This window comes from Xenopus laevis, chromosome 2L, assembly GCF_017654675.1.
Source record: "Xenopus laevis strain J_2021 chromosome 2L, Xenopus_laevis_v10.1, whole genome shotgun sequence".
NCBI classification, from domain to species: domain Eukaryota; kingdom Metazoa; phylum Chordata; class Amphibia; order Anura; family Pipidae; genus Xenopus; species Xenopus laevis.
Window position 1 is genome coordinate 180,073,437 of NC_054373.1, and position 27,146 is coordinate 180,100,582.

At 41.7% G+C, this 27,146-nt stretch overlaps 2 protein-coding genes across 2 annotated transcripts; one reads left to right on the forward strand and one right to left on the reverse strand.

Moving 5' to 3' along the window:
- Positions 1 to 21,484, forward strand: rrm1.L (ribonucleotide reductase M1 L homeolog). Its single transcript, NM_001090843.1, is given in 19 exon segments — positions 1 to 113; positions 1,440 to 1,528; positions 2,943 to 3,120; positions 4,205 to 4,305; positions 4,495 to 4,554; positions 4,995 to 5,034; positions 5,345 to 5,507; positions 6,379 to 6,520; positions 6,819 to 6,902; positions 7,092 to 7,253; positions 7,694 to 7,773; positions 8,495 to 8,696; positions 15,175 to 15,324; positions 16,099 to 16,320; positions 16,461 to 16,537; positions 18,464 to 18,599; positions 18,992 to 19,087; positions 19,324 to 19,512; positions 21,034 to 21,484. Coding segments are annotated over 19 exon segments (2,394 nt in total). The 5' UTR covers positions 1 to 94; the 3' UTR covers positions 21,238 to 21,484.
- Positions 21,485 to 26,077: 4,593 nt separating this feature from the next.
- LOC121399751 (olfactory receptor 52K1-like) lies at positions 26,078 to 27,146 on the reverse strand. Its single transcript, XM_041581311.1, has one exon. It carries the CDS (start codon positions 27,144 to 27,146, stop codon positions 26,160 to 26,162), a length of 987 nt encoding a protein of 328 aa, XP_041437245.1. The 3' UTR covers positions 26,078 to 26,159.

Sequence of the window (27,146 nt, forward strand, 5' to 3'; positions counted from 1 at the left end):
CCTTTTCCTGACAGGATTTTGGGTTCCAGTCTCTGCGGTGTCTCCCCTTGTCTGGAGCTTCCCGAGCCCCTGACTCTGCCCCTCAGCCGGTAATATGCACGTCATCAAGCGAGGTGAGAGCCCTGAGATTATAATCCCTCCTGATCATTTACTAATTGTCTGCGGCTCCTTATTGACTCCTGTTCTACTGTCTCACTTTATCCGCCTCATTGGTCCATTATTCCCCCCGGAACCGCATTAACCCCTTTCACTGACAGTCTGACACTTTATATTATAGTCTGTGCCCCGTCTTGTCTCCTCCTGTGTCATTCACTTTATTCTCTTCATTCTCTTCATTCTATTCCCTGTGTCTTGTTTCCTATTCATTCCTGTATCTGTCCCATTACTTGTCTCTCCTCTGTCTCATTCTGTTCTGATCAGCTCAGTGTCTCACTATTTACTCTTATCCTCTGGGCCTTGTCCTTCTCTTCTGTATAATATGTTCCCCCTTATATTTGCAGCCCCAAATCTACTGATCAATTCACACTGAGCTTGTGTCTCTGTATCCCCCCCCCACACACAGACATGTGCCCCAGGCTCCTTATTTCCCCCCAGATTATTGTCTTTGTCTCACTGTAACCCCCACTCCTTCACCTGCACCTCCCCTGTCCTTCTGTCACCCACATTCTCTTGTCTCTTGTGCCCTTATCTCTCATACCCACAGCCTATCCCTCCCACACATCCTCCATCTTTATTTGTTCTATTACATGTGTAGGAGGCTGCAGGGAGTGGCAGATTGAAACAGAATGTTTCACCCATTCAAAATAAGCACTGGCTTTGTGTGTATCTGGGAGGGATGGAGTGCAGTAGGAAGGGGTGTGTCTGGGAGGGAAGGGGTGGGTCTGGGAGGGAAGGGGTGCAGTAGGAAGGGGTGGGTCTGGGAGGGATGGGGTGCAGTAGGAAGGGGTGGGTCTGGGAGGGATGGAGTGCAGTAGGAAGGGGTGGGTCTGGGTTAGTTCTGGTAGAGAAGACACAATGGGAGAATAAGTGGGTACCAAGGTATAATTGATTTTCATAGTGTGACACCTGCTGTTACATAAGTGTTGGACAGTCCTGTTGGATTTGTCAGTTTGGACTGCTCTCTATTTCTCTCTCTATAGATAGAGCTATATCTGTTAGACTGTGTGTATGTGTATATATTATTTATATGTATGTGTGAATGTGTATATAGGGGTAGAGAGAGAGAGATTTACACACACGGTCTATCAGAGCCTCAGTAGTTCCATTTTAGTGATTTTCTTTTTCCATTATCCTTTGTTATTGCCACCAGTAACTTGCTAGGAAGAGGTTGTCGCCCATCTGGAGCTCTAGTCTCCACCTAACAGGTGGCTCATTCTAGCTTTTTATTTGAAATGGTAGAATCTCTGCTAATAGCAACTGTTGTGCTGGTTTACCCACAGATGGAAGGCAGGAGCGTGTCATGTTCGATAAGATCACGTCACGAATCCAGAAGTTGTGCTATGGACTCAACTTGGAGTTTGTTGACCCAGTAAGTACTTGCTCTGCACCAGAACCTCTCGACATATTATAATATTCAATGCCCCTTGTATCTGGTTATGACTGTTAAAACTAAATGTTTAATAAAATCTGCAAAACTGGACTAAATGCCAGGACGTTTCCTTTTCTTCACCAATCTATGATGATGACATAACTAATGTTGTTCAACTGCATATTTGGGGCAAAAAATGACTACCATTGCCACAACCTCCGTTAAAATGGCAAATTTGCATATTTTGTGCTTTCGACGTTTGATTATGCTACTCTTCTGCAACTTGAGATGTAAACTGAACCTCTACACTAACAGTCTTTATTCATCATAAAAATATCTTCTAAAAAATGCAAATTTGCTTTTCAAGGAACAGTTCAGTGTAAAAATAAAAACTGGGTAAATAGGCTGTGCAAAATAAAAAATGTATCTAAAATAGTTAGTTAGGCAAAAATGTAATGTATAAAGGCTGGAGTGACTGGATGTGTAACATAATAGCCAGAACATTACTTCCTGCTTTTCAGCTCTCTAACTCTGAGTTAGTCAGTGACTGTAAGGGGGGCCACATGGGACATATCTGTTCAGTGAGTTTGCAATTGATCCTCAGCATTCAGCTCAGATTCAAAAGCAACAGATATGACCCATGTGCCCCCCCAAGTCGCTGGTTACTGCCTGGTAACCAATCTGTGGAAAGCAAGAGAGCTGAAAAGCAGTAAGTAGTTTTCTGGCTATTATGTTAGACTTCCAATCACTTCAGCCTTTATACATTACATTTTTGGCTAACTAATTATATTAGATACATTTTTTATTTTGCACAGCCTATCTATTTATTTTTATACTGAATTCCCTTAAGAATTAACAAATGGGTTAATAACTGTGCAGAAAATGTGATAAGATTTGATTGTTTTATTCTTATGGGATGTGAAAACTGCTCCTAAGGGTTGTTGTGTATTATTGGGCAGGTGTTAATTGGTATGCCCAAATGTATTTTTAGCCCTTAATTACATTGAAGTGTGACTAAGCTGGCCATAGACATGCAGATATACCTTCAATATCAGACAAACTATCGTGAGGTGCAATCTCCCGACCTGCCACTAACCATTCAGATCAAATAAAGTAGTAAAAGAACAGATCAGACAATGTTCTGCCCCTGACGGCAATCCTACAATAGTTCTGTCTGTCAAAAACTGCTAACAGTCTCCCACTGATATTGTCAGATAGTCAATACATTCAGAGATATTATCTTTTGCAGACTAATCTTCTTACCTGTCTGATTCACTGAACACCTATTGCTGTAGCACGAAAAATGTTGGGACAATCTATACACAGTCGTAACGTTTTACGATTGAATCTGAGTGTATGGCCAGCTTTAGTCTCTTTGAGCTTTCTATCTGAAAAAAAATCCTTTGTTTTCCAGGCCCAAATTACTATGAAAGTAATACAGGGTCTTTACAGTGGGGTCACAACTATAGAGCTGGACACACTTGCAGCGGAGACGGCAGCCACCCTGACAACTAAACATCCAGATTATGCCATTCTGGCTGCTCGCGTAGCTGTTTCCAACCTGCACAAGGAAACAAAGAAAACATTTAGTGGTAAGTATGTGCTCCCTTGTGTTTGCTGCTGTCATGTAATACGATTCCAGCTCTTCAGTAGCTCCTGGAAACTGGCAGACATTGTAGCGTCAGAACGAATTGTGCAAACGTGAGCCAGTTTGCTCTGCAGCAGAATTCTGTATCTTTGTCTTACTCTTACCTATACAGGAAGAAGAGAGCAGGAATAGGGAAATAAATCCAAGTAAAGACAATACAGATGCCCTAAACCAAATGACCACACAAGCAGAGGTTACTACATGAACTTAAGTGGAACCCTTAGAGGTCCTATAACTTGCTGCCATCAGATGGTTGCAGAATGATAGTGTTGGAGACGTGCAATTTCATAACTTGTTTTTAAATCTCTTGTGATTTTTATGGTGTCGTTTTTATTTCTAAATGACACTTTTTAAACTGCAAATAATTCATGCTACCATGTAAAGTAATTCCTAACCCAATAAGTGCATTTTTAGTTGTAATATTGCTGTGTAGGCAGCCATCTTGGGTCATTTTGCCTGGTCCTGCTTTTAGAAAGAGCCAGTACTTCAGGATGGAACTACTTTCAGGCAGGCTATTGTTTCTCCTACTCGGTGTAACTGAAGAAGTTTCAGTGGACCTGGATTTTTTTCTATTGGGAGTGCTGTTCTTAGATCTACCAGTGTTACCTTCCCATTGTTCTACTGATGGGGGGGGGGGGGCTGATATTCCAACTTGCAGTGCAGCAGTAAAAAGTGAAGTTTCAGAGCACAAGTCACGTGACTGGGGTCACCTGGGAAACTGACTTTCTAGCCCCATGTCAGATTTCAGAATTGAATAAAAAAATCAGTTTGCTCTTTTAAGAAATTGATTTTAGTGCAGATGGCTGCTGGAGCAGCACTATTAACTGATGCATTTTGAAAAAAAAAAATGACAGTTTGCCTTTAACATTAACTGTTTTCCTTCTTGCAATACATTGCCAATAGTTTTATGGTTCTGTATATTGTCCTAGCATGTAGTTGTCCGTATCATTCTGCTGTTGAAATTAACTGGGTGCTGACTTCGGCCTGCTGGTTCCCTCTGTTTATATTCAGCCTTCTGCTTTCTTTAGATGTGATGGAAGATCTGTACAACTATGTGAATCCTCTAAATAGCAAACACTCGCCCATGGTCTCGAAGGAAACCCTTGACATTGTGCTGGCAAATAAAGATGTGAGTCTGATGGGGCTTGATGCATGTTTAAAGCTGAATGTTATGTGTAAATGCAAACCTTTATACTATTAAACTTTGTGGTTTATTTTAGATTGATTTATTTATGATGCGAAGTAAAGATGAATAGTGTCTACAAAACTTGTCTCTGCTACTATTTAATTTAATGCTTTTTTCCCCCCTTTTCACCAGCGTCTCAACTCCTCCATTATTTATGACCGTGACTTCTCCTATAACTTCTTTGGCTTTAAGGTAAGGAAATCAAAATGATATCTTCAATTTATGTAAAATGAATTTTCTTCTGACCCAGATCTCCATGCCAATCTTGAAATGTAAAGTTGCCCGGCAGGGATTGTGACTGCCATGACGGACCACTTCTCTTCCATTTCTCTGTCTGGCAGCAGTCTCAGACCAAGTCACTGTTGGAGTATAAAACTAGAAGACCAGCATCCTCTCATAGCGCCTGCTACAAGTAAAGCAGCTGTGTGTGTGAGGCATTATGTGGCTTGGCTGACAAATGTAGGTTGTAATTCTACTACAAGCAGGCTAAACCTCTACAATATTTTGTCTGTGAAGCATCTCTAGCTTTTCTGACCAGATGGGAATAGGGAACACTGTATTGGCTTGTAGATTGGCAGTTGTTCTGTGTTTATACATCGTTCTCCTATCTAAACAATATTATTCTCTCCTAGACACTGGAAAGGTCCTACTTATTGAAAATAAATGGAAAAGGTAATTAAACATGGTGCTTGTGGGAAGTTAGTTAAATCTTGAAAATCAAATTCAAAAATGTTTAAATATTAACTAGAATTTGGATAATTCCCTATTTGAATTTGATATATTTGACCCCAAAAAGAACTTGAAAATTCAAATTTTTAATTTGATCCTTAATAAATCTTCCCTTTTAATGTTAAGAACTTCACGTATGCTTTAACTTATTGGTTTTTATACTTTTCATGAGACATTTTAAGACTAGGGACTTCAGTATTGTTGGAGAGTAATTTTTTGGAGAAGACTAAATGACTGGTTTCTTTTCACACAGTGGCAGAGCGACCACAACACATGCTGATGAGGGTATCCGTTGGCATCCATAAAACTGACATTGATGCAGCTATTGAAACCTACAATCTGTTGTCTGAAAAATGGTTCACACATGCTTCTCCCACACTGTTCAATGCTGGTACCAACCGCCCACAGCTGTCCAGGTATGTTTCCTTACTAACAGTTTGTCAAATGAAAGTTGTTTATGTATTCTATATTACATATTCAACGTTAAGATTTGCAAAGATGAGGCATATTGTATAGTTTCTCGTCCCTCCAGAAATTTGCTTTATACAATTTTTAACGGTATGTTTCAAACTGCGATGAAAATCCAGATTGGGTATATCTGGTCTTTGTAGGGTTTTGTCTCCGTTGTACAGGTCCATTTGATAGTAAGTCATTAGCTCAGGTTTAAGTAAAAGTAAAAAAGACTTTATTAGGACATACAAAAAGCCTGTGTTTTGTGCCTTAATGGGCACTTACTCATAGGCTATAGGTCTCCCCTTGGCACAATCCTTATAAAGGGGTGTCGACCTATTAAAATACAATACATCACTGTTACATCACACTTAGTATTAACCAATGAGTGAGAGGCTCAATACAAAAATGACAGACCAATAGGAAAAAAGTTTCTGACCAATGAGCATAGGTTGTATAGTGTCTTACCCTGTAGGATAAAAATACCCAAAAAATGTGTATCAAAAATTGTTTGAAATATGCTGCACTAATAAAAAAATATATATAAATCATAGAGAAAACATTGTGTAGCCAAATCTGCTTTTGGACGTATCCTTTACTTGTGTGTCCTGCTAGATTGGATTGGTCTGTTGGAAGCTGGAATTGTTTATTTTAAAAATGTATTTGGGTATGAGCAAAGCTTTCATATGGGATGTAGGTGAACATTTACACACACAAGATGGTATTTGCTCCGTGCCTTCCTTCTACAAAATATAGAAATTGATATTTTCTTTTTGTGTTCTCCACCTGCCCCCACAATTCCCAACTTAAATGTCATAATTTTTTTTCTTTTAACAGCTGTTTCTTGCTCTGTATGAAAGATGACAGCATTGAGGGGATCTATGACACGTTGAAGCAATGTGCTCTGATCTCAAAGTCTGCTGGTGGTATTGGTGTTGCAGTTAGTTGTATCCGTGCCACTGGTAGTTACATTGCTGGGGTAAGTTTCTTATCATCACCTTAGATAAAAACTAACCTTGAACAATGCTGGTCTCTACAAAGTTAACACATAAAACCACTCCTTTGTAAAACCCTGCATCGTTTAAATTAAACCATTTTTTATAACTACAAATGGAACCTTGAACTCTTCTGTACGGCAGAACTTCTTTTCGCCAGTGTGTGCTTGGAAGTGTTTTACACATTTCCGATTGCTGTCTTGGACCTTTTGAATATAAAACTAACCCTATAATAGCATCCACTGTGGCAGATTGGTGTAAATGTCTTCCACTTTTCTTTAGACAAATGGCAACTCGAATGGCCTTGTACCAATGCTGAGAGTGTATAACAACACTGCACGATATGTGGATCAAGGTGGAAACAAGGTTGGTACATTTTTATTTATTTTATTTACACCACACTACAGGGATGCAGGAACTGAAGCTTATTCTTCTGAGTGGGACCCCCTTTTCTTTGCAAATCAATTTGCTAAAGTAGCAGTTTTCTTATCCTTTTAAGCGATTGACAAACTTGTGGCAGTGTATATGAGTGCATATACTTGTCTCTCACCCCAGAGGCCTGGTGCATTTGCCATATATCTGGAACCGTGGCATTATGATGTGTTTGATTTCCTGGACCTAAAAAAGAACACTGGAAAGGAGGAGCAGAGAGCCAGGGATCTATTCTATGCCATGTGGATACCTGATCTCTTTATGAAACGTGTAGAGAATAATCTGGTAAGGGAATGCTGTGTTTCATATGCATTTAAGATGTGCTTATTTGAATAAAAATATACGGAATGGGTTTGCATATAATGCTTACAGCCTTTTTTAATTTCACACTAAAAAGATGTCTATTTCTAAATATACACAAACTACAGATTGACGGAGAATATTGCGGTCATTCAACGCTTGTGTTAGAATTTTGCCTACTGGGGAATCAGGTGGTAGTGTCTAGCTTGTATGCATTCCTCCTGATTACTGCCAGTAATCTAATCTGAGAACACCGGTCATGTGCAATATATTTCACCCCTTTCTTTGCCAAACTAGACCACCTATTTGCCTTTTTATCATCGGTAACGTTACCTTCAACACTGGAGTGGTTTTGACTAATGTGCCATCAAATATCCATTTGGGGGGCAGAAATAAAACTGCATAACCGTTTTTTTCTTATTCAGGATTGGTCTTTAATGTGTCCCCATGAGTGTCCTGGCTTGGAAGAAGTTTGGGGAGACAAGTTTGAGGAGCTCTACGAAAAGTAAACTCTTATTCCTCCTTATATAATTGTGTGTAATTGTATATATATTGAGGTGTTGGTCTACCAGTTTGTGCCAGCAGCTTAAGGGGGTTGTTCACCTTCCAAACAATTATTTTTTTTCTTTTTTTTTGTTCATTTGTTTTCAGATTGTTCAGCAGAAATACTTTTTTTTTTTTCCCCCCCCCCCCCATTTTTTAGTTTTTCAAAATACTAAGTTTAAAGCATGTCTCTGTTGTTTGAGTCTGGCAGCTCAGTAATTCAGGTGCAGACTCTAAACTGTTAGTTTTGTAACATTTAGTGGATACATTTAGCAACTATTGCATCAATTGTAACAGCTGCTTAATGAATTCTGTTCAGCAGAACAAACGTAAGAAATGGATCAACTAATTGTATCAATTTAGAACAGTTTCGGCAAACCCCCCCTCCCATCCCAGAGCTGGTTTAGAAGGTGAAAAATTACATTTTACACTTCAGTATTAGTAAAAGGTTTAACACATGGAAAATAAATCATTGGAAAAGGTTATTTGTGGTGAACCATATGAAACCAACTAGGTGTTTAAAAGGTTTGTAGTATTAGAATTAACATTTGTTGCGCAGATTAGTCTAGTCAGTGGGAATTTTCTTGTGCTCTAACTCGTACAGATTTGAGGTATAATTTAACATTGTCTTAAATGTTATTGCTGACGCGTATTTTCAAATGTAATTGAAATCCCTTCCATAGATATGAGCGGGAGGGACGAACCCGTAAGGTGGTGAAAGCACAGCAGGTATGGCATGCCATTATAGAGTCGCAGACTGAGACTGGCACTCCGTACATGCTGTACAAGGATGCCTGCAACCGCAAGAGCAATCAGCAGAACCTGGGCACCATTAAATGCAGTAACCTGTGCACAGAGATTGTGGAGTACACCAGTGACAAAGAGGTAATGGCAGGGAAATGTTTTCTTTTGAAGGTTTGCCTCTTTGAAAATCACATTCAGATTAAGCCCCTTGATAAAGTGCCTGGTAGGCTCGAAACGTTGCCTTTTTACATATGGGCTTAATAAATTTTCATTTTTGAACACTATTGCAACCTCATTCAATGTGCTGCTGCCATTTGTCTGGACATTGTTTTGACCCGGCGACAGAAGTGGGTCTCACAGTACAGCACCTGACACTAGAAAAGTGTGATTTGGGGAGGTGAGCGCTCATTGCGTTTATAGTGGCTGTGTAGCCGTTTTTGTTTCTTGAAGCACTTAGAACCGCAAAGGAAGGCTAGTGTGTAGGGGAAAGCGCACTAGAAGACCTGAACCTTGTAAAACTTCATAGGCTCCTTTCAAATAGGGAGGTTTAGCTATACAAATTTAGAGGGGTGTTAACGATGAACAGTTCTTTTACAATATTTAAGTTTTTCTTCTGGGGCAAATGTTGCTGCAGACGTTCTTTTTGGTAATGCATAATTGTCAAAGCACATTTCTCTAGTGTGTGCTTGGGGGACACAGGGAACCATGGGGTATAGCTGATGCCATTAGGAGGTAGGACACAACAACTGAAAAACAAGCTCCTCCTCCGCTGGCTATACCCCCCAGCAGGCGGAGCCTACTCCAGTTTTTTGTTGTGTCCTCAGGAGGTCAGGACATGTTCCTTTTTCTCTCAAGAAATTTTTATTTTTATGACATAAGGAGTTATACCAGTTGCCTACACTGTGTAGGATGCCTTGGCATATATTCTCCCATCGTGGGAAGTGTTCCTGGGGTACTTGCTGCACAGCTACTACCATCCAGTTGCCTTATCACCCTCTCTCATTGTGCACAGGAGGAGTGAACTGGCCAGGACACGGAAGGCGTCGGGACCCTGGGGGAGGGTAAGTATACCTGTGTTTCCCCTAGTCTCCGGTATCTCAGTAAGAGCCTTCCTTCTCCCCCTCCCTCCCCCTTGGACCGGAGGGGAGAGTAGACTGTCACCTTACCCTACGCTACCAGCGACACACAAGGAAAGGTAACAGTGCGCACAGACGGCTTATCCGCCTAACTGATAGGGGAACATAGCCGCGGGTTCTGCCGGCATCTTTTTTTAACATGCGCGCTCCTTCTTTTATACCGCATAATTGAGGAACAGCGCACATACGCTCACAAGCGTATTACTATAGCGCTTTCGGGTAAGTGCAGCCGCATACCACGTGACGCGCACTGGCGCGAAAGCAAGGCGGCTTCAGGGGGAAAATTCTCCAACCGGAACAGCGCATTCTATTCAGGCTGCAGTCAGCGCGTATCCTGTGACTCTCAGTTGTCGGGACGGCCGCTTATTAAGCAGCGCAGCACGAGCAGGGAACTGTATATCTGCAGGACACGGTGACTAGAAAACTAGCCCCTTTTTCCCTGACTTACTCCCTAGCTCTGTCAGAGTATCTTTACTCTTATCTGCTTACCATATCATGTCTGAGGAAAACAGTGAGGCCATTTTTTCCAGGGGGAAAACAGCCTCTGTAAGATACCTTGCATGTGCCAAGTGTCGCAAAAAGCTTCCCTCAGGGCAAAAAGAGCCTATTTGCTCTAAGTGTAAAATGGCTGAGTCTGATAAGGAACCCCCAGCCCCTGCTCCTATTCAAACAGACCAAATTCCTCAGACACCTGCTGTGTCTATTCCAGACGTTTCTACTCCAGTACAGACAGTTATTCCAGACTGGGCAGCCCAGTTAGCTACTGGTATACCTAAATTAGCATTGTCTTTGGATAAAATCCTGTCAAGACTAGATAAACCCAGACATAGGGGATCAAAACGCAGAGCACCTTCGTCATCAGACGAAGAGAGTGATAATTATTCCAGAAGTTCGTCTCCAGTGCCCCTAGGCAGGGAAGAGACCCTTGGTTTATCAGAAGGGGAGTTATCTTGCAGTTCAGATACGTTAGATGAGGAACCTTCAAAATTCTCAGCTGAATCGATAGATGACTTAATCACTTCCGTTCTGGAAACTCTTAACATACAGGAACCAGAGACAAGTACAGATAAGTCTAAGATCCTATTTAAAAGAAGTAGTAGATCTTCACCTACTTTCCCTTCTCACGCGCAGCTTGAACAAATAATTCAACAAGAGTGGAACAAGCCAGAAAGTCGTTTCCAACCAAATCGCAGATTCCTCAAACTCTACCCATTCTCTGCAGATACCACAGAGAAATGGTCTTCCCCTCCTTCAGTGGATGCTCCAGTCTCTCGTTTATCCAAAAACACAGCTCTTCCAGTACCAGATGCTTCGTCCTTTAAGGACCAGATGGACAAGAAAATGGACGGGTTACTACGCTCCCTTTTCTCAGCATCAGGCACTGCCCTTCGCCCAATCCTGGCTACAGCATGGGTCAGCAGGGCAGTGCAAACATGGTCGGATTCCCTCGTTCAAGCGATCCTTTCGGGAGTGCCAAGACAAGAACTTTCGCAGCTGGCGACGCAAATTAAAGACGCAAACGAATATATTTGCGAGGCGGCATTAGACGCAACCCAGGCAGTTAGCAGAGCTTCAGCACTATCTATTGCCACTCGGCGGTCACTCTGGATGAAACTATGGTCAGCTGATTTATCGTCCAAAAAATCGCTTACATCATTGCCATTCAAGGGAAAACTCCTGTTCGGCCCAGATCTGGATAAGATCATTAGTCAAGCGACAGGAGGAAAGAGCACGCTACTTCCTCAACCAAAAGCCCGTTCTTCCTTTCGGAGAGGGAGGTTTTTTCGGCATTCACAAAACAAGAGCTCGAGACACTCTCCACCACGGAATACAACATCCAACAGAGGACGCTTCACGGGTAAACCCAGAACCTCTTGGCAGGCTCGCAAACCCTCTACCAGAACGTCGGACAAGCCCTCCACCGCATGACTGGGGGCCTCCGCCACATGGAACACCTCTGGGGGGGAAGGCTAATCCACTTTTCTCAAAGGTGGATAGAAATCACATCAGATTCTTGGATACAGGAGGTGGTAACTCAGGGTTATCACCTAGAATTAGATTTGTTGCCCCCTCGCAAATTTTTCATGTCAAGAATCCCAAGAGAACCAGCCAAGTTCAAGGCTTTTCAAAACGTGCTGTATACTCTTTCACAAACAGAGGTCATTTCCTCAGTCCCCCCAAAGGAGCACTTCAAGGGATATTATTCCAATCTTTGTCGTTCCCAAAAGAGACGGTTCAGTACGTCCAGTACTGGATCTAAAGTGACTAAACAAATTTATTCGTCCAAGAAGGTTCAAAATGGAATCTCTACGCTCTATCATTGCAGCAATGACCCCAGGCCAATTCATGACGTCCCTAGACATAAAGGACGCCTACCTACATGTGCCAGTCTTCCCTTCTCATCAAAAGTATTTACGATTCGCCATACAAAACCGCCACTACCAATTCAGGGCTCTTCCTTTTGGCCTCACACCAAGGGTGTTCACAAAAATCATGGCAGTAGCCACTGCAGAGATACGGCAGTTAGGCATATCCATAACCCCGTATCTCGACTATCTGTTAATCAAGGCACCCTCCTTAGCAGAAGCACAAAGAGTAACCCATCTTGCTATGAACAAACTACAAGAACTCGGATGGTCTATCAACCTAGAAAAATCATCCACAACACCCAGTCAGTCTATGGTGTTTCTAGGACTACTGTTCGACACACGGACACAAAGAGTGTCCCTGACTCAGGAAAAGATTGTTCATCTCAAAGCTCTCATACGTTCCTTACTAGCAAAGACAAGCCATTCGACCAGATTCTGTATGAAGGTACTGGGGGTCATGGTATCTACAATAGAAGCGGTTCCATTTGCCCAAATCCACATGCGGGAACTTCAATGGAACATTCTTACATTATGGAAAAGAAAACACTTGTCTCAAGAGATCCGTCTCTCTCACAAGACGCGAGTATCCCTGACCTGGTGGCTACGAACACAGTGCATCTCCAAGGGAAGACCTCTCGGAGAACCACAATGGAGACTAATGACGGATGCGAGCCTGTCAGGTTGGGGAGCGGTATTAGAGGGCAAATCAGCACAAGGTCTGTGGACTCAAGTGGAAAGCCGCTTGCCCATAAATCTTCTGGAGATCAGGGCTATTCGTCTAGGACTCAGGCACTGGCAAACAGAACTAGCAGGCCAACCAATAAAGATACAGTCGGACAATTCAACAGCGGTGGCCTATATAAATCACCAGGGGGGCACAAGAAGCAAGGCAGCCTTACAAGAAGTCAGGCACATTTTTCAGTGGGCGGAAAAGAACAACGCCAGACTATCGGCCATCTTCATACCAGGTCTGCAAAACTGGGAAGCAGACTTCCTCAGCCGACAAACATTAGACCCAGGAGAATGGGCGCTAAAGGAGGAGATTTTTCAAGAAATAACTGCCAGATGGGGTTTGCCGGAAGTAGACCTAATGGCGTCTCGCCACAACAGACAGGTACCAACCTTCCTTGCGTGGTGACGGGACCCTCTGGCACTAGCAGCGGACGCTCTCACAGCCCCGTGGGATTTTCAACTAGCCTACGCATTTCCTCCAATTCCACTGATACCCAGAACAATCAAAAAGGCACAAAAGGAGAACACCACCCTCATTCTCATAGCTCCGAATTGGCCTCGACGGTCGTGGTTCTCGGACCTCGTAAATATGTCGATAGAGGAGCCGTGGATTCTGCCAAACGTGTCAGACCTATTACATCAGGGCCCAATTCTACACCCGAAGCCTCACAGCCTCAACTTGACTGCGTGGCTCTTGAGACCAGCATTCTGAAGCAGAAGGGATTCTCGGACGCTGTAGTTCAAACCATGCGAGCAGCGCGAAAGCCTTCTTCGGCCAGATCATACTATCGGGTATGGATTAGTTACAGACAATGGTGCTACAGACATAAAGTAGGCTTTAAGTCTTTTTCTACGGCAAAATTGTTGGAATTCCTCCAGGAAGGTGTGTCTCTAGGATTATCTCTCGGTTCCCTCAAGTCACAGATTTCTGCCCTCTCTATTTTATTCCAGAAAAGGCTAGCCCTCCTATCGGATGTCAAAACATTTTTACAGGGAGTAGCACATGTGGTTCCTCCTTTCCCCAAATCCGTTCCGACATGGGATCTTACCTTGGTTCTTAAAGCACTACAGAGAGCTCCCTTCGAACCAATGGCATAAATACCATTACATTTGGTAACATTAAAGACAGTGTTCCTATTCGCAATTACCTCAGCAAGACGAGTGTCCGAAATCAGTGCACTATCTTGCAAATCTCCGTTCCTCACTTTTCAGCATGACAGAGCAGTGCTTCGTACAGTACCTTCCTTCCTACCCAAGGTGGTATCGGCATTTCACATCAACCAGGAAATAACTATTCCTACTTTCTGCCCTTCACCAAAAAACCCCAAGGAAGCAGCACTGCATACTTTGGATCCAGTACGTGCCTTAAAGTTCTATCTACATAGAGTACGGGAAGTACGAAAGACGGATTCTCTTTTCGTGTTAACCTCAGGTCCAATAAAAGGATCTCCAGCCACTAAGGCTTCCATATCCAGATGGATCAAGCAGACGATTCAAAGAGCTTATGTAGCACAAGGTTTAACACCTCCGGATAAAGTGAAAGCGCATTCAACAAGGGGAATGAGCACAACCTGGGCTTTTCGGAATCAGGCCTCAGCAGAACAGTTATGCAAAGCAGCTACGTGGACATCCATCCACCCCTTTGCAAAGTTCTATCATTTCGATTCATTTGCGGCACATGACACACGCTTTGGTAGAAAGGTGCTTCAGGCCGCAGTCGAAAAATCCAGTTAGGGCCTCTCCCGCCCTGAGACTGGGGGACAGCTTTGGTACGTCCCCATGGTTCCCTGTGTCCCCCAAGCACACACTAGAGAAAATGAGATTTTGTGTACTCCCCGTAAAATCTTTTTCTCTCTGGTGGCTTGGGGGACACAGGGCTTCCCTCCCTCGTGGAGGCCTCTTCTGTTTTTTCTCAGTAACATGTGTGATAAGTTTTCAAGTTAATTGTTGAAGTTTAAAAATAGTAAAACCTCCTTCGTTCCTTCTTTGGGACAAACTGGAGTAGGCTCCGCCTGCTGGGGGGTATAGCCAGCGGAGGAGGAGCTAGTTTTTCAGTTGTTGTGTCCTACCTCCTAATGGCATCAGCTATACCCCATGGTTCCCTGTGTCCCCCAAGCCACCAGAGAGAAAAAGATTTTACGGTGAGTACACAAAATCTCATTTTTACAATTTGCTTACCAAAGAAATAACTTGCACTATTCCCATATCCGCAAAGCTCTAATTATAGTAGACTTTAATCTTAGTTAGAATCTTTTTTTTAACGATTGTGCTAAAATTAAAATGTCTGCTGTATCTGTCAAGCCACATACAGTGATTTCTTTTATTTCATTCTCATTTAATCTCTCGGGTTATTAATCTGTTGAACATTCCTCCTCCCTTTAGGTTGCCGTCTGTAACTTGGCCTCTTTAGCATTGAACATGTACGTGACCCCAGAGCGAAGTTTTGACTTCAAGAAACTGGCTGACGTTACCAAAGTCATTGTCAGAAACTTGAACAAAATAATCGAAATAAACTTTTATCCAGTGCCAGAGGTGAGCCTCGTTTTATTTTCAATGTATGGGACTTTGGCTGTAGTACCATGTGCTTTAGTCCCATGTAGCTAATTTCTGTACAGCAGTTTCTTGTATATGCTATTGTGGGACAACTAAGCAGTTCTATTTAAAGGATAAGTAAACCTTTAAAATTAGTAATACTGATGAGGGGTCTATTCTAAGAACACTTACAATGTACGTTCATTTTTTTAATTCTAAGATATTAAATAAGTGTACTGTTAATATGAATGCATTTTGTTACAACAGCACCACCTGCTGGTTATTTTCCCACAGTCTGACCACCAAGTAGTCAAGGAAGTTTGTTAGGAGAAAGAAAGAGGCTGTTGTGATGTTCTTCTACTTAGGAACATCAGACTGTTTCTTTCTCCTGACAACTTCCTTGACTTCTTTCTCCTGACAACTTCCTTGACTAGTTTGTGGTCAAACTGGTGGAAAAATGACCAGCAGGTGACGTTACAATTCATTCATTTTAACAGTACATGTATCCTATTATATATTGAAATACAAAAAATAATGTACATTGAAGCGTTCTTAGAATAGCACTCATCTACTGTCACTTGAATATCCTTCTGCATCTTTGTTGTACCTCTTGTCTTTCTTTGGAAATGATGGTTAATAAAAATTTTAAATTAAAAAAAAAAAGAATAGCACTCATCAATTTTAGATTCACATTCACTTATTAAACGTTTACTTGTCCTTTAATGTCTGATCCACTGTTTTGCACTATTTTTATTGTGATCCATTTTCTAACAGGCAGAATATTCCAACAAGAAGCACCGGCCTATTGGGATTGGGGTGCAGGGCCTGGCAGATGCTTTCATCCTCATGAGATACCCATTTGAGAGTGAGAAGGCTCAAATGTTAAATAAACAAATATTTGAGACCATTTATTATGCTGCATTGGAATCTAGCTGTGAACTGGCCAAAGAGCTTGGTCCATACGAAACATATGAAGGATGCCCTGTCAGTAAAGGGGTAAGCATTGCCCATAACTTGTGATAAACCCGGCTAGTGTAGCTAAAACAGACTCCATTGCCTGTAATTTGTGGACGTGTTTTCTGCTTCTTATTTTACAACTTACAGCTGGGTTTATATATGCAATTATTTTCTTGCAGATCCTGCAGTATGACATGTGGAACGTAACTCCTACAGATCTCTGGGACTGGACTGCCTTAAAGGAGAAGATTGCAAAGTTAGTAGCTATTGTCTGTTTGGCTTCAGCTTATAATGCTCCTCCTGTTAGGGCAGAGAGACACACTGGGAGATTAGTCGCCTGGCACCAAATCTCTTCTTCAGGGCGACTAATCTCCCTGAACTTCCTTCCGCACATTAGAATAAAAATCGGCAGCAGAAAGGCACTCTGAGCGCTTCGTTTTCTGAAGTTGGCTCACAAGGAAATTTTGGGGCGACATCAGAAAACGAAGCGCTCAGTGCCTACCCTCTGGCGATTTTCATTCTAGCCGACGGAAGGCAGGGTAAGGCAGTTCGGGCGGTGTTTGTCACCCAGAAGAAGAGATTTGTCGCCAGGTGACTAATCTGCCTGTGTGTCTGCCCTTAATGCAATAACATGAAAACAAAAAAAGAGGAAAGCACACTCTGTAAATAAATAAAAACAAATTTTATTACATGCTAGTTAACCCACATGGCAACAGCATGTCGCCCTACGCGTTTCGACCTATAAAGGTCTTCATCAGGGGCACAAAAATTAAAAAAAAAGGCAGAAAGAGCAATACAAGTGAGACAGTTAAATACCTTGTGGCACATACAGTCAATCAGTGGCAATCGATCGCACATCAGCGCGTGTGAAGTCACTTCCGGTTTACAAAGTGAGCAAACCATCCCCAATGCATTATGGGAGTACTTCCGGAACGCAAATGCGTTCCAATAACCGGAAGTGAACGACACTCGTGCATTTAATAAGAGAAGAGGAAACGAAACACAATAAATTTGGTGCTACCATATAAAAAATGCAATAATATGGTGTTCAGACTCATGTTGGTTATGTCTAACGCTCCAAACTACAGTTCTGTATAACAAGATGCACTATGGGATACCCTGTGGAACGCAAATGTGTTCCACCATATAGAGGTCCCCAAATAAATGAGAATGAAGGGCCATAAGTGGGACATTCACTAAGTATGAAATATGCAGAAAATCTACAACATATGGAACAAGCATAAGAAGCAATGTATCTCAACCATTAATGCTTTTAACACTTTGAGTAACGCGTCCCTTTGGTCCACCATCTCACACGGGCACATAACCAGCATCTAGTGGGGTAATGAGTTTAACCCCTAAAACAGAAAGAAAAAATGTGTTATTAAATAAAATAAATACGATATTCACCACAGCCATTGTATATACCAGGGCAGTCATACATACCAGGAGGTATATCTCTTATGAGTCTTAGAGCATTTCCAAAGGCTGAGCATAGGCCATCCAAATTATCTGGTCTGTAAAAAGCAGGATAAGTTCAATGCATCATTTAGACCCATAGGAGTAACGGTGTCAAGGCGGAAAATCCATTCCGCCTCTCTCCTCAAAAGTAAGGTATTCTTGTCAATACCCCCCCCCGGAGGAGATTATTTGATCAATTCCCATAAGACGTAAAGATATGTTGTGCAATAATGCAATAACAAACATGGCATTGTAATTGCTGCAAAAGCTTTACCCATCCCAGGCATTCTTTCTGTCCAATCAGGCAAATTGGGTAGCAGCATGTTGGTTATATGCATCATAGCCTTTAGGTATCACAAGGAACGAAGGCTCCATAAAGTTCATATTAATTGCGGTTACTTGCATGGCTTCATATACATGAAACATTCAACAGCCCTCTGAAACAAATTCCCCATGCTGTACCATCTCATGTGTCTAACCTGTGTATTGATATGGCTTAATTGAGCTTATTTAATGAATAATTGCTAGTTAGACTTAAAGTACTTTCTAAGCATGCTCCTCTGGGAAAGATGTGTATATAACTAGAGCTACCAAGCTATTACTGGAACACACCCACATCCCATAAGCAATATACATGCTATCAAACTTTTAAACACTGCTGTTAGCCCTATATTTTAACCTGCTAGAATTCCACAATTTAAGGTTTATTTTGCTTCTACAGGTATGGCATCAGGAACAGTTTGCTTCTTGCTCCAATGCCCACAGCTTCCACTGCTCAAATCCTGGGCAATAATGAATCCATTGAGCCATATACCAGCAATATATACACACGCAGAGTCCTCTCTGGAGAGTTCCAGGTAAGAGGTGCTTCCGTTATGGGATCTGTTATTCGGAAACCCATTATGTGGAAAGACTCTCTCCCGTAGACTCCATTTTGTCCAAATCCCAAATTTTCCTTTTTCTGTGTAATAATAAAACTAGCTTGTACTTGATCCCAACTAAGATATATATATATATATATATATATATATATAATTAATCCTTATTAAAGGCAAAACAATTTGCTGGATAAAATACTTAATTTATGGACTAATACAAGTTTTAGTGATTTTAGTGTGACAAAAATGACATCACTACTCATTGCTTATAGCTACCATTTAAAATATATTCATGGACAATAAAAACAAAGGCTCTGACACCTGGGAGAGGCCTCTGGGTAGTTGTTCATTTTTATTTATTTATTTTTTAGATTGTGAATCCACATTTAATGAAAGACCTGACTGAGCAAGGGCTGTGGAATGAAGAAATGAAAAATCAGATTATCGCTAACAATGGCTCCATACAGGTATGATATCCTTAAATTAAGGTTATTTTATGGCTGAGCCCAATGTATTAGTATATATGCACATGTTAACACTTAATATCATGCTGGCTGGGAAATTATATATTATTGGTTACAAACCTGATACTTGCCTTGTTTGGAGGTCAGTGCAGAGGATATCCTGCTCTCAGTCACTTGCGTCTTTTTGCTCCTCTTTTACTTGCTTCAGAATTGTCTGACCTATTATCTTGTCTCTCTAGAACGTCCCAGATATTCCTGCTGAACTGAAAGAGCTGTACAAGACCGTGTGGGAAATATCACAGAAGACAGTCATTACAATGGCAGCAGACAGAGGAGCTTTCATTGATCAGAGCCAGTCATTGAACATCCATGTAGCAGAACCCAACTATGGCAAGCTGACCAGTATGCACTTCTATGGCTGGAAGCAGGTAATGGATTCCAACCAAATTTACAGTGCGTCCGTTACTTTGTCAATCATTTGGGTTATTCTTCCAACTTGAATTTTATTCAAATTTCCCTCTTGAATTCGTGCTGACCATGTTTTCACGATACATTCATTATTCATTCATTATTTAGACCCTCATGATTCAGTCTCTCGCATCGTACTAGCCAAAAGCAGCTTTTCACCCCCTGTGTTTTATGATTTGGGCTTTGCCCAGTGACCTTGTGCAAAGAGGGGGTTGTTCTCACACTTTGGGGGGTTGCTTTCCTGGCTACAGGATGGAGCATCTAAAGTGCTGTCTTTGGGATCAACCAAGGGAAAATAATAGATTTGCTATGGGACCAGAAACCTCAATTATGGAAAGCCCATCTCCCACAGACTCCATTTTATCTAAATAATCCTAATTTTTTAAAATGGATTTCCTTTTTTGTGTAATCATAAAACAGTAGCTTGTACTTGATCCCAGCTAAGCAAAACCAGCCAGTTGGGTTTGTTTACATGATTTTCTGGTAGACTTTAGGTATTAAGATCCAAACTAAAGAGAGCTCCATTATCCGGAAAGCCCCAGGTCCCGAGCGTTCTGGGTAACTGGTCCCATACCTGTACTTTACATGAACTCTTGCCAGGAAATCTCAAATTAGGTTAATATACCCCAATAAACTGGTGCAATAATCTTCTGGCACATATAACATTTAAATGCACCTCTGTTGGTTATATGAAAGAATAACAGTGCGTCCTCTGTTGGTTATATGAAAGAATAACAGTGACTGCAATATCACACAGCACCTTCTGTTGGTTATATGAAAGAATAACCGTGCGCCCTCTGTTGGTTATATGAAAGAATAAGTGACTGCAATATCACTCAGCGCCCTCTGTTGGTTATAGGAAGGATTAACAGTGATGGCAATATCACACAGCGCCCTCTGTTGGTTATATGAAAGAATAACTGTGCGCCCTCTGTTGGTTATATGAAAGAATAACAGTGACTGCAATATCACACAGCGCCCTCTGTTGGTTATACAAAAAATTAACAGTGATGACAATATCACACAGCACCCTCTGCACATGACAGTGGGACAATGCACATAGTAATCCGTTTGGCAATTCTCACCATCAACTTTGCAAAGAAGTCCGGTTGGTCGCTGGTGGGGGTCGCTTTGGCGGAATGTGCGCTGCTGGGAGACAAGGCTGTAGTTGTGTCTAGGCTTATACTCGAGTCAATACGTTTTCGTAGGTAAAATTAGTTACCTCGGCTTATACTCGGGTTGGCTTATACTCGAGTATATACGTTAATTGCTTTTTAACTTTACCTGAATTGACAGGTCAGATTTCTGGCTCATTTACAAACACTGGGAAGCGCTAACTCATAGTAACCAGTCAGATTTCAACTTTCATTGTTCTACCTGTAACTGGAAGGATGCCAATCCAGTGTTGGTAACTGGGCACAGATTTTGGTTGGTTCTGTGTGTAGAATGTCTTAACATTTTCTCCCATAATCTCTTGGCAGGGTTTGAAGACTGGCATGTACTATTTGCGCACACGCCCTGCTGCCAATCCCATCCAGTTCACACTTAATAAGGAGAAGTTAAAGGAAAAGGAGCTGATCGCCATGGAGACCACGGAGAAGGACAAAGAGGAGAAAGAGAAGAACAAGGCGGCCATGGTTTGCTCGCTGGAGAACAGAGATGAGTGCCTTATGTGTGGCTCATAGGGGAGTTGCTCTGTTTCAATGAGTCTTGTGTAGATCTGATAAGAGACTGGAAAATCTTGTGCCGTTTCTCTGGGCCTATTAGACGCTTACTTCCCTGAGGGTAGCTTTTATTCCTGGACTCTCGAGTGTTTCTAGGGCCCTGTCGAGAGATTTGAGTTACTGTGGCACCAACCACAAATCTAAAATATTAACTGGAGCTTTTGCCTGTTTTTTTCAGAAAAAAACATTAAAATAGGAATAAAAGCAATTGCGCTTTAATTTTGTTGTTTATGCAGGAACAAATGCATCCACAGTGCTCGCTTTCACTTATCATTTTAAGAGACGTTGTGGGTAAAAATCATTTTACACCAGTTATTGTGCCTGCCACTTTTATTATAGGGAGGGCACTGCAGGAGCAACAGTCTCATTGGCTAATAGCAGGTACATGCACCGGCACATACTGTATATGGGTACCAAAATCTACCCTCTGGGGTGTATTTTTCACACTGGAGACAAACTTCGCCAGTGGTGGTTGCCCATAGCAACCAATCTGCAAATATATCACAACAGTCACAAGTTAAAATATAAAACCAGAAATCTGGTTGCTTTACTTTCCCAATCGCCCGAAAATTCTTATTAGTGATTGAGAGGGTGGGCCGGTCATCTCTAGTCAATATACTCCTCATCAATACAGGTGTTATCCAGCATTCCCGGGGCTTTCCGTATAAGGAAATTTTAATATCTTTACCTAAAGTAAACTCCTATGGGATTGTTTTGCTTCCAAAATGGGTTCATTATATCTTTGTTTGAATCAAGTATAAGCTACTGTTATGTTACTACACAGAAAAAGTAGTGTTTACGAAAATATGAATATATGAATTATTTGATAAAAAATGGCCTGTCAGATGGCTTTCCTATCAGAACTTTTTCAACTGGTTTCTGGATAATGGGTCCAAATTACCAAATTGTACCAAATTCCTGTATTAGTCTTGCAGTGCATGTGTGTGATCAGTAGGTGTCACTTCATATGCAAAAAATTTGTCCCGAGTGCAGTTTTTTCTTCTTCAAATTTTACATCCAGCAGAAACAAATGTGTGATATATAAATAGGATTCCCTCCATAAAACTCACATCTGCCTTACAGCACCTTTGGGGTACTGGGTTTAAATCCAGACATGGAGTGTCCATGTTCTCCCTGGGTTTGTTTGGGTTTCCTCCAGGTACTCCTGTTTCCCCTCCCACCCTCCAGATATACACAGGCAGGTTGTTAAAATTTGAATGTTCTAGTTTTCTCTTGTGTAGAACAGTGAGGAGTATGTTGGCACTCTATAAAGGATATTATGATGCAGCAACTCTTCCTTCTTTCTCTTCGTTTTCCCCTTCTCTCTTTTTCTCCTGGTTTTTTTTTTTTTTTTTTATTTATTTGGTTTTTTTTTTTTCACTTGGGGGCCCCCCCCGGCCATGACCATCTTATCTGTATACACCTTAATCTCTGCTTAAAGGAAAACTATACCCCCAAACAATGTAGGTCTCTATTAAAAGATACTGAGTAAAACAGCTAATATGTAAAACCCTGCTTCATGTAAATGAACCATTATCATAATAATATACTTTTTTAGTAGTATGTGCCATTGGGTAATCATAAATAGAAAATTGCCATTTTAAAAAATAAGGGCTGCCCCCTGAGATCATAAGATTCACTGTGCACACATACAAACCACATGTAAGGTCACATGAGCCAATTAACAGACAGAGTTCTGCCTTTTGCTTCCTCACTTCTTCCTGTTACAGTTAGTGTTGTATTTCTGGTCAGGTGATCTCTGAGGCAGCACAGAGAGTCACGACATGGTGGTTCAAGGCATGAGATGTTAAAAGGCAATTTTATTTAAATATATATTCCAGTTTGGTAAGATTCTTTAATATGTCATTCAATTTGATATTAACTATCTGTTGCTTAAGTATTCATTTTGGGGGTATAGTTTTCCTTTAAGGGCGTGTATTACACGCAGATCATAAAAGGGGGGTTAAGTTACCCAGACACCAGTTTTTTTTAATAAGGCTGGGTCAGTAACACTTTGGTATTCAAGGCACTGCCCTTGTAGACTTTGGCACTATTACAGATCATAGGAAACTCCTATGTAGGGCTCAATTGGCAACACGTAATTGCTGCTCCTCCTGTCTCTGTACAATAAGAATACCTGGCCCCAAGAGGGTGTGTTTGGTTAAGAGTACAGGTGTGTAAAAGATATAAAAACCCCTGTAAGGGTAAGATCTTTTATTTTACATGTTCTTGTTCCTCCTGTCCATACACCTCCTCCCCCAGTGCCAGCACATCTGTTACTTACTCCTGAGACTCTCAAAACATTTAATCCCTTTATCCTATCGCTCAGTGCCCTGCCAACTGGTCATCTTTCCCAGTAAGATGTTGAATTGTGGCAAAAAATCCCCCCCCCATGGGATTGTCACTGTGTTGGGCCAAGAAATCGAGCCCCAGGTTTCAGGTCCTTGGCATGCCACATTTAAAGCTCTATCATCTCAACCAACTTACATAATTGTTACCTTGGTTAAGTGAAGTCCCCGTCCAATGATGTCACAGCACCAACTTTGTATATTTCTGACATTGGTGGGGCCGTGCGGGGTCAGGTTATAAAATCTACAGGGAATGTTACATGCTGCAAATTTTCTGACCACCTGTCCCTATTTCTTTTAGGGGTTCCCTCTGGGATCTGGGTTTTTTTTTTTTTAATATATTATAATGGGTATTCTTCAAGTTGGTCATAAATTCACTCGGATCATACTGGTTCTAGTAGGGCTAAGTCTTAAAGCAACTGGACCTGTTGAGTTGTTTCTTCTGCCATAACATAGGGTAATGGCTCATGGGGCTGTTTGGGGCCCTTTAATTATTTTATACACCAAGTTATTAAGTTGCCCAAACATGTGCTGTTAAAGGAGATGTAAACTTTGCAGTGTTAAATAACTAAACCTGAATGCAGTTACAATATAGAGGATGCATCACTAAGATTTGGTGTATTTGGCTTGTTTAATATCTTCCTAGCGACTCTCTCCCATCAATGTTTCCCTGACAGAGCCGCCATGATAAAGTCTCTACTTGGCATCTGTAGTCTCCTCCCCCTGTTTGACATCACCAGCCAGGTGTGTGTCTGCATTAACAGGCTGAGCTTTCATGATTAAAAAAAAATATCCTGCACATGCTCACTGGGATTTTCTCTGGAAGAAGACATGCTCAGTAAAGACCTTTTTGACTAAGTACATAGTTGCATATCTTCCCACTGGTACAGGAAGTGGAGGATTTGTGCTTTAATTATGTGAATTTGGACCCCCCCACAGACTCACACTGCTTCCAGATGACCTGACACATGGCAGTTAAAAAATGGCAGTGAGTACAAGTTGGTAAGACTGCAGAGTTAGTCTGTAGTCAATGGTACCAGGAACAACCAGCTTGAGTTTCATAATGGGAGAGGTAAGTAAATATGTTTATCTTTAATATACATACACTTTTGTGGTGTATTTATCAATGGATTATTCTTTCATACATCCGTAACTTGGCTAATAGCTGCCTGGCAAGGCTCAATGGATCTCTGGTGACTCAGTCTGCTTGTTTAAAGCTGAGAAGAAGGCTGTATGTACTGTGTGCCTTTGCGCAATGTGTTGTGCTTTACTGCATTACAGTCAATTTAATGAAATGTATGGGGAGGGGTCTAATGGAGCTTTTCTGATAAAATAGTCACCAGCTAAGGATGTATGAGTGGACAACCTGTTCAGAACTCCTGAACTGTTTCCACCTCACTGCAAGAAAAGCCACATATGGTCATTGTTTCTAACCCCCCCCCCTGTCTGTTTAACCACCATCATCATCTATAGTTCTTCAGATTTCTCGTATGTTCAATCCTCAACGGGGTTTATACCATAAAGGTCTGCAACCCCAATACACAAATGGAAGTTTCACATACAGAGGCAGTGCTCCCAGCACTCAACTGTACAAGCCACTCCAGGCTGGTCCCTCAAGTGATACATCAGGATCCATGTATATGTTATGCCCTATGGTGATTATAAGGGTCCACTATACAATGGAGAGCACAAATTGACGCAATTCATTAAGGTACTAAACTCCTGCGCTTCCATCTGGTTGCTAGGCAGTTATGACTGGATGATTCGAGCACAACCAAGCATATTGATACTGGGAATCCTGGAGTGATCCCAAATCAGTAGCTCAAAAACACGTTGCTCACCAACACCTTGGATGTTGCTTATTTTTGAATTTATTTGCATGAAAGCACGTTTTGGTTGTGTAAAAACCAGATCTACTGCCAAATAGAGCCTCCTGTAGGCTTCCAGTCCACATAAGGGCTGCCAAATAGGGAATCACAGCCCTTATTTGGTAACCTCTGGGAACATTTTTCATGCTTGTGCTGCTCCAATTATTTTTACATTTGAATGGATAAAAAAAGGTATGGGACCCCTGAAGAAGAAAATGCAGAAGGATACAAGGACTGGCTAAGTCTTGTAACCTTCTGCCCAAGTCTCTCACAACCTCGTACCTGATTCTACCCCGCCTTGTACCCAAGGCTCTCACAACCTTATACCCAACCTTCTATCAATGAGCTGGCAATAAAGACAATGAAGGCTTATCTAATTGAATTATTTGAATATTTTTATCATCGGAAACAGCAGAAAACTTACATTCTCATCCCATTACCCAGAAAAGTGAAGATCAAAGGCTCTGCTCCTGCATTCTGAGGTTTTTAAGCTCATAGGCCCAAGACCCTCTTTCTGCCTTTTCTTTATTTCAAGTGCTCAGAACATGTAGTTGCTTTATATACAAATAAAAAACCACAGCAGAGTGATTAAGTAAAGCTCCCAAATACTGATATAGAATACCTGATTGACAAGGCTTCTCATCTCAAGTTGCCTGATGTTGGTCAATTATGTATGTCCCTGTCCAACTCTGTCTTCCTTTACTAAATTCCTTCCGTAGGATTTCTTTAAGCAGAGTCTGATTTCCTTTACACGTAAGCCATAAATAAGTGGGTTGACAGCAGGTGGAACCAGGTAGTATGTGACACTGATCATATTCTGAACAGTAACAGAAACAGACAAACCTAATCTTGATAATATGCCACAGGAATAGATGAGTGCAGCCACCATCAGGTGTGTCCCGCAGGTATTCAAGGCTTTATTTTGGGCTTTCCCTGAGACCAACTTCATTGCAGTGTAGAGAATTTTAATGTACGAGAGCAGGAGAATGCCTCCATCTACCACTGAAACCATGGTCCGAACCAGCAGTCCCAACATATGCATACTTGAGACATCTCCGCACGCTAAGTTTATGAGTCCCAGGTTTTCACAAGCAAAGCTAAAGATGATGTTTGATCTGCAGAAGTGAGCCTTAGAAAGGGTTATAACAACTGGAGACACAAGCAAGACACTTCTAGACATGTTGATGACATTCAGCCAGATCAGTAGACGTTTGGTCATGATGGTGTGGTAGTGCAATGGCCGGCAGATGGCTACAAACCTGTCCAGGGCCATTACCAAGACTAGCGCAGACTCAAACACTAATGATGAGTAGATGAAGAACATTTGAACAAGACAGCCACCCAGGGAAACCTGATTCAAGCCAAAGGCAAGACCCAACAGGAACTTTGGCATGATGGAGGTGGTGCAGTACAAGTTGACGGCAAATAGAAGAGAGATGAGCCAATACATGGGATACTGAAGACTTGGTTCCACCCAAATCCTGTACATAAGGAGAGAGTTACCAGACCAGATCATGACATACAATACTAGAAATGGGATAAAGAGGACAGATCTGGATACAGTGGTCCCAGGAAATGCCAAGAGAATAAACTCTGTGTGGGAGAAACTTGTGTTGAAGGCGTCCATCATAGTCAGTGATGTCAGGTCAGTCAT

Bases quoted from the DNA above. Each gene is read 5' to 3' on its own strand.
- LOC121399751 (XM_041581311.1), bottom strand. From the start codon at position 27,146: ATGACTGACCTGACATCACTGACTATGATGGACGCCTTCAACACAAGT.